General features: G+C 46.7%; 1 protein-coding gene across 2 annotated transcripts in view; it reads left to right on the top strand.

Moving 5' to 3' along the window:
• The first annotated feature begins 1,828 nt into the window (after positions 1–1,828).
• The window catches only part of Rp9 (RP9 pre-mRNA splicing factor), a 61,330-nt gene continuing 54,778 nt past the window's right edge, over positions 1,829–8,380 (top strand). For both annotated transcript variants that reach the window (XM_021206862.2, XM_021206861.1), the window contains exon 1: positions 1,829–2,111. In XM_021206862.2, coding sequence (XP_021062521.1) covers positions 1,984–2,111 — 128 coding nt within the window. In that variant the 5' untranslated portion in view covers positions 1,829–1,983. The remainder of the gene's footprint in view (positions 2,112–8,380) is intronic.

Here is an 8,380-nt window from a genome sequence, read left to right as displayed (position 1 = left end):
TTATTTTTTTTAAAGATTTATTTATTTATTATATGTAAGTACACTGTAGCTATCTTCAGACACTCCAGAAGAGGGCATCATATCTTGTTACGAATGGTTATGAGCCACCATGTGGTTGCTGGGATTTGAACTCTGGACCTTCAGAAGAGCAGTCAGGTGCTCTTACCCACTGAGCCATCTCACCAGCCCTAGGATACTTATTGAATGGTAGTGTAGCATGCCTCAGACCCTAAGTTTAGTTACAATCAGTTGGGTGTTTTACCTAAAAACAGGAGACATGAGATTGATTAACCCTAAATTTATCTAGTTTATCTGTTCCCTCTTCAATATTTAAGGCACAAAAAGTAACTACGGTATTTTACTGTCAGATTTTACAGAGTCCTACTCCAGACCTGGGAAAAGGCCCCTTCCCAACCTAGAGTCCAGGAACGGTGAGAGCCTCACAAACAGATCATTCTAAATGAGATCATCCATGAAGCTGTCCACCCCATCACAGTGGAGCAGTCACCTTCATGGGAAGCAGATTGTCCCCTCAAGTAATGAGGTATATGCGACTACCTTGCAAGACAAGGATTGAAATAACCAATCATAACATGGTTTGACCAAGATTTAATTGTTGGTAACTGATCCCTGCCTCAAATTTCCCCTCCTTACAACCTCATGTCAGTTATCTGGAAATGGGCTGCCAAACTCGACCTCTATTTTCTCAGAGTGGCCACAGTGATTAGTAGCCTTTTGTTGCCCCTCCCCCACTGGGAGACAGGCTCTGCTTAGGGCTGGCTTAGAATTAGCAGCACGAGCCACGTCTTTAATTCCAGCACTTGGGAGGCAGAGGCAGGCTGATTTCTGAATTCGCGGCCAGCTGGGACTACCGGAACTACCGAGTGAGTTCCAGGACGGCCAAGGCCGTCTCGGAAAAACCCAAAAAATTAAACAAACAAACAAAAAAGAATTAGCAGCACAGACCAGATTGACCTCATAGAGATATGCCTGCCTCTGCTGAGTACCAAAATGCCAGCCTGATACCTTTCTTTCCTTTTCTTGGTCGTTCCTCTTTGCTACCTTAGGATAAAAGTACAGACCTGACTTGGAACGCTCCGAGTGGAGCTTCCGGCCTGAGACACCCTTTATAGGAGCAAAGGAGGAAGAGCAACTTTAAACAAGGATGCTCCTCTCAGGGTACTGTGTGTCTGATTTTAGTTTTTATTTGAAGCACCAAAAATCTTGGTATTAAATATTATGAATATATTGGTCTGTGTTTTCACTACGAATTCACATAGTCTGGGAAACTGAAGATTTTATAGGGAACGTTGTTTTCTTCCCCGAATGGATGAATCCATAGGTAACAAGTAGCAGCCTGAAGGCTTTTAGTTTTAGAAGGCCAGACTGCTTTTGCAGAAGACCGGAGTTCGGTTCCCAGCATAGGGATGGCTCATATGTCCTGCAGTTCCAATTCTAGAGAGCCATGGTCCTCTTCTGGATTCTGGGCAACTACCGAACTCCACCCCTGCACCACCACCCCAAATATATACATAGAATTAAAATCTTTTCTCTTTTTCCTTTGTAACAGGGTCTCCCTGGGGTCTCTGATTGTACTAGGCTGGCCTCGTACTCACAGGTCAGTCTGTTTCTGCCTCCTGCGTGATGAGATTAAAGACCTTTGACACCTCGCCCATCCACAAATACTTAAAACCTTCACAATATTAAAAAAAAAAAAAAATTAAAAAGCAACGAGCTGCAGAAGTGGGTGTGGCCTGCAGGCGACTTGGAGCACCCGGAAGCCCTCGGGCCCCGCCCGCCTTCGCCCCGCCCCGCCCCACCCCGCCCCTCTCAGCTTAGGTTCCCGCAGGCCTCGGGGCCGCGGGGACCTGGCTGCACGTTCCCTGCCGGAGCTCTGCGGCACGGGCCGCTGGGACGTTGGTGGGGTTGCGCTGCGGGGCGGGAGCGGTGACTTTCCACCTCCTAAGCCCGCCTCGGGTCGCGATGTCGTCCGGGACCGGGTCTCGGCGACCGCGGGAGCCGCCGGAACACGAGCTGCAGCGGCGGCGGGAGCAGAAACGGCGGCGGCACGACGCGCAGCAGCTGCAGCAGCTCAAGCACCTGGAGTCCTTGTGAGTCTGCTGGGCCGGGTGCGGACGCTGCGGGCCGCCGCCGACGGGTGGGCGTCGCGGCCTGGCGAGCCCCCGGCTCCCTCTGCGCGAGGGCGGCGGAAGGACGCGGGAGGGAGGCCGGCCACTGTCCCCGCCACGGCGACCGTGGCAGTGGCAGTTGACGCGTCCGGAAGCCGAGCTCGGAGCCCCTGGGCGTCGAAGGACGCCAGCCTCGGTCCTCTACCACCGACGGCACCGGCGGGAAGCTCAGGGTGGAAACTGCGGGAGGCGCGCGGGAAGGCGGCGGACCGGCAGCCGGGCCCGAGGGTGGAGCCCGATGACCTGCGACGACTGTAGTGTAGAGTCGCAAGTAGGTGAGGGAAGGTGGCGGGCCTCCTGTCCACAAACTAAACCGGGATAAAAGTCAGAACCTGGGAGGAGAGCTTTGGGGACGCCGAACGAGGTGAGGTGAGGACAGGACGTTGTAGGAGATTGTACAAGAGGTTTATTTGTTATGCAGACAGGTCTTCCTGTGGTGTGTGGTGTGTGTGTTTTGTAGACAAGTCTCCCTGTGTATGTGTGTGTGTTATGCAGACAAGTCTCCGTGTGTGTGTGTGTGTGTGTGTGTGTGTGTGTTATGCAGACAAGTCTGTGTGTGTATTACCTCACCTGCCTGCCACCTTGTTTTCAGACTTTGATCATTTTATTTATGCTTGACACATCACTGGCACATTGTTTGTATGTTATTTTCTTCTTGCAGTGATGGTGTTTCAGTGTGGAGTTTTCCCTCTTATATATCCCCACAACCCCGTGCATCCTGTTTGTGACTAAGACAAGGTCTCATGAACCTCCCACCTTAAGACTAGAGCACCCTCTTAAATTAAACTTCTCTACATGTGACCTCCTAAAAAATTTTCACACTACTGCACGAGTATGGGTATATAAAACAGGGGATACAAGTCAAACACTTATTGATGGTAAGACATAAGGAAATGTGTTTAAAGCAGTTCTTTCTTATATATGTAGTATTACCATTGGATTAAAAACAAGCAAATTTGAATACTAATGAGATAGATTACTTGTTTATTTTTACACAGTTTAATCTTGGCTGCATATCTGAATGGTGAAGGATGTAGAACATTTTCCAACGTTTTTCAGAATGATTTTATATTTTGATTTTATAATTGTTGAAGCTTTCACACCACTGTCAGTATGCATAAGTACATAGAATATACGAATGTATAGGGCCATTTCAGAAATTGTTGCAAATTTGATCCTAACAACAACAACAAAAAAAATTGAACTTTTTTGTTTTTTGTTTTTTTTGAGACAGGGTTTCTCTGTATAGCCCTGACTGTCCTGGACCTCACTTTGTAGGCCAAGCTGGCTTCGAACTCAGAAATCCGCCTGTCTCTGCCTCCCAAGTGCTGGGATTAAAGGCGTGTGCCACCACGCCCAGCTGAACATTTTTTTAAAGACTTATTTAAGTACATGAGTACACCGTAGCTGTCTTCAGACAAACCAGAAGAGAGCATCAGATCTCATTATGGATGGTTGTGAGCCACCATGTGGTTGCTGGGATTTGAACTCAGGACCTCTGGAAGAGCGATCAGTGCTCTTATCCTCTGAGCCATCTCTCCAGCCCCTAATTGAACACTTTTAAAAAGATAGATTTATTATGAATATTTTGCCTGCATATATGTACTTGCATCTTCTGCATGCCTGGTGCCCAACGAAGCCAGAAGACAGCACTGAACCCCTTGGAACTGGACTTGCAGTTGGGAGCAGCCATGTGGGTGCTGGGACTCAAACTTGAGTCCTCTGCCAGCACAGCAATACTCTTAACCGCTGAGACATCTCTCCAGCTCCACGACCAATGCTGTATGAAACTCAAGGCAGCAACATCAGTGGCGTTCTTAAAATCAATTATTCTGGGCCAGCAAGATGGCAAAGCCCTGCTGCCAAGCCTGGTAACCAGGGTTCAATGCCCAGGACCCACAGGGTAGAAGGCAGGAACGGACTCCTGACTTCTAACCTCTACACACGTGCCTTGGCACATATGTGCGCTCACACTTATGTGCACACTAAATAAACTAATAAGTATATAAAAATGTAATATAAAATATTCTGGCACAGCACTACTTGAAAGCAATACTAACTTAATACTCACAACCCAGCAATGATAATAGGAATATACTGGGACCCTTTGTTTTTCATGATTAAACCACCACCAGTATTAAAACCTGCTTCTTCAGAATACCAGCATATACCACAGATAAGCGTACACATCCAGCCTTGTAGACGGAAGCTTCCTGGAATAGCCTGTGCAGTTTGCTGACACCTCTCCTGGAAGCATGGAGAACACTGAAAACCCAGAGTGAGCTGCTATTGAGATGCATGCATTTGATGATCTGATTCACCCACTGTGAGGAACAAGGGGTTTCTGCTCAGGCTGGGGCAGGGGTTACACTGTACATAAAACTCTCAGCAATTGGTGGAAAAACAAGGAGGCTAGCAATGCTGTCTGGTTGCTTCTAGAGTCTCTGGATACAGAGACAAAGGAAAAGTATCAACTCTGATATAATTGACTGGCTACAGATGGGCATAAACAGTCTAATGGTTTCTAAGTGTGCCCTGGAGTAGCCACAGAGCTTAAGTTGAGGAATTGCAAGCCAAAGCCCCCATTATACACTTGGCTGAATTGCAGCACAGGTTCAAGTTCTTGCCTCTGACAGGGTCAGCCGTTATAGTTAGGACACTGACTGGTAAGGAATGGGTCCTATACTTGGCCTAGAGATGTAACAGTTCCCTACTGAGGCTGAAGACTTTGAAACCTCAGGTTCTCAAGCGTTTATCTCACTTTTTTTTTTTTTTTTTTTTTTTTGGTTTTCGAGACAGGATTTCTCTGTGTTGGCCTGGCTGTCCTGAAACTCACTTTGTAGACCAGGCTGGCCTCGAACTCAGAGATCCCTCTGCCTCTGCCTCCCAAGTGCTGGGATTAAAGGCGTGCACCACCACTTATCTCACTCTTAGCGGAGTAGTCTTGGTAGTACCCTAACCCACTGTAGTATTGTCCTGTCTGCATTTGTCTGCCAAACAGCAGTGACTTCCCTTGAAGAGTCGCCAGGCTAGATACTGATGTCCTTCAGGACCCACTGATAGTTGCCTCCAGACCTATATCCAAAGTTAAGGCAGGCCCCTAGAGAGAAAGTGTCGTCCATGAGGTGTGCTGTCTCTCTCACTAAAGAACCTAATGCGCTTGCTGATCCATTTAAGCAGGAGTTTGGGGATTATGTGTGGGAATGGATTGTAAAGGGATAGGATAATGTTGGAAAGAACATAAAACTGTGTCTAACTAAGTTTATTGATATAGGCTCACTAGGTGGCGAATCTAGGTTTGATATGGAAGATTACACAGTTTTTAAAAAGGTGTTAAAAGCTTGATCTGTTGGCTGAAGAAGCATTTGTCAAAAGATGGCCTACTGAAATAGAGTTGGAGCGTCTGATATCCCTTGGCTTAATAGGTACACTGTGTAAAACCTAGTCCTCCACAATAGGAAGGCCAAAAGACACACCCTTCACTAATGTCATGAGACAAAATGGTGAGCGGCACCAGCACATTTGAAGGTATTTTTTGTCACCCTTTTCCTTGTGCCAGACCTCAGGGTGGCCATGCTGCTGCTCAATCAGATGGATTCATTGTGATTGGCTTAATCGGGCCATGGATAGCAGAGGCCTAGTGGCAGCACTAAGTGACTTCACCAAAGGCAAGGTGACTGTAGTTATCATACTGGGCAGCATAGACAAAGCAGTGTCCACAGTGACCTGACCTGAAAAGGACATCACATGTAAAGTGAACTTTGTGGTGGCATGACTTCTATGGGCTCATCAGTCATGGTGTTTCCAGGAATGAAATAGATAAGAGACCTACTATGTCTGTGTTTGATCAGTATAAGCAGAATTCTCATACGAAAGACAGACTACATTGGGTTGTGGCAAGAGGGAGTCTCAGCCATGAACCAATTGCTAGACTTGAGCCAGTTTGCAGACCCAGAATAACTTAAGGGAAAGGAATGCCAAGGCTCCCCTAAGGAAGAACCTCAGTAAACATCTGTGAGTTTTAGTTAGCAGTTCTCCCATCCTTTCCCAGAAGGAGCCTTTTAAGTATATACTAGGGAAAGGAAGCAGACTTCCATTCTAAACTGAGTGATTCCAGGAGACCCCAAAAAGCACTGTGACCCACCAGTTAAATGGAACCAGATAATTAATGGAGTTTTGGCTGAAGTCCAACTCATAATGGGTCTCCAAACTCATCTTGTATTTTTCGGGTTCCAGAGTGTATAATTAGTATAGATATACTTGGAAGTTGGCTAAATTTCTATATAGGTACCCTGACTTATGGAGTAAGGGTTATTATGATTGGAAAGGCCTAGTGTAAGTCATTGGAGTTGCCTCTACCAGGGAAAAGAGTGAACAAAGACAATATTGCAACCCACAAGGAATTTCAGAAATTAATGCCAACCAGTAAGGACTTGAAAGATGGCAGGGTGGTCTTCCACCACAGAGCCTATCTGGTTGTATAGAAGTTAAGTATATTGTGGTAAATTGACAGATGACTATCAAAACTTAATCAAGTAATAACTAGTATTGCAGCTTCTGTACCAGATGTGGTGTCCTTACTTGAGCAGTTTAGCATATCTCCTGGTACATGGTATGCAGCTATTGATATAGCAAATACCTGTCCATAAGGACCACCAGAAGCAATTTGCTTTCAGCTGGCAAGGCCAGCAGTATACTTTTTACATCAAGAGTATATTGACTCTCTAGGCCTGTGTCGTACTTAGTTAAAGAGATTTTGATATCCGTCTCTTTCACAAAATTTCATACTGGTCCCCCATGTCGATGGCATTGTGCTGATTGGACCATCTGAGCAGGGGATAGCAACCACTTTGGAATTGTTGCATCAGAGAATAGGGAATAAATACAACTGAAATTCAAGGACCTTCTACCTCGGAGTCCAGCGGTGTTGAGCATGCAGAGATATTCCTTCTAAAGTAAACAATAGGTTGTTGCACTTGGCCCCTCCCACCACCATTCTGGAGACAACAGCCTCCTCACTTGGGTGTATTACTCTGGCCCATATACCAAATGACTTAGAAACCTGCTACCTTTGTGTGGGGCCTAGAACAGGAGAAGGCTCGTGAACAGGTCCAGGCTACTATGCAGGCTGCTCTGCCACTCGGACCATCTGATCCAACTGACCTTATAGTACTTGAGATGTCAGTGGCAGATGGGATGCTGTTTGGAGCCTTTGGCAGACCCCTATAGTTGAATCATACTGGGGACTTTAGGGATTTGGGAGCAAGGCTTTACCATCATCTGCAGACAGCTGTTCTCCCTCTGAGAGACAGCCCTCAGCCTACTACTGGGAATGATTAGTAACTGAACATTTGACAGTGAGTCACTAAGTTACAAAGTAACGAGCTGTCCATCATGTGTTGGGTATGATCTCATCCACCAATCACAAAGAAGGCCCACCCAGCAACAATCCATTATCAAATGGAAGTGTTATATACATGCTCAGGCCCAAGCAGGACCTAAGGGCACAAGCAATTTACATGAAGAAGTTGTCCAAATGCCTACGGTTCCTAGTTCTGTTATAATGCCTTCTGCAACCAAGCATGAACCTGTTGACTAATGGTGGCAGAGTCGGAGGTCATGAATGGGCTTGACAAAATGGACTTCCACTCACCAAGGCTGACCTGGCTACAGCTGCTGCTGAATGCCAGATCGGTCAGAAGCAGAAGCCAAGAGTAAACCCCAACCATGGCACCATTCCCTGGGATAACTAGTCAGTAGCCTGGTGGCACATCAGCTGCTTTGGACCACTTCCTTCATGGAAAGGCCAACAGTTTGTTTGTTTGTTTGTTTGTTTGTTTGTTTCCTTACTGGGACAGATATTTATTCTTGCACATAATGCTTCTGCCAAAACTAGCATCTGTGGGCTTACAGAGTGCTTTATCCACCATCACAGTATTCAACACAGCATTGCTTCTGATTAAGAACTCAATTTTATGGCCAGAGAAGAGTGACAGTGAGCCTGTTCTACCATGTTCCCCACCACCCTGAAGCAGCTGGCCTGAGAAGAGTGATGAAATGGCCTTTTGGCCGGGCGTGGTGGCGCACGCCTTTAGTCCCAGCACTCGGGAGGCAGAGGCAGGTGGATTTCTGAGTTCGAGGCCAGCCTGGTCTACAGAGTGAGTTCCAGGACAGCCAAGGCTATACAGAGA

Source organism: Mus pahari, chromosome 10 (genome assembly GCF_900095145.1).
Source record: "Mus pahari chromosome 10, PAHARI_EIJ_v1.1, whole genome shotgun sequence".
NCBI lineage: Eukaryota > Metazoa > Chordata > Mammalia > Rodentia > Muridae > Mus > Mus pahari.
This window is presented reverse-complemented; position numbering and strand designations above follow the sequence as displayed.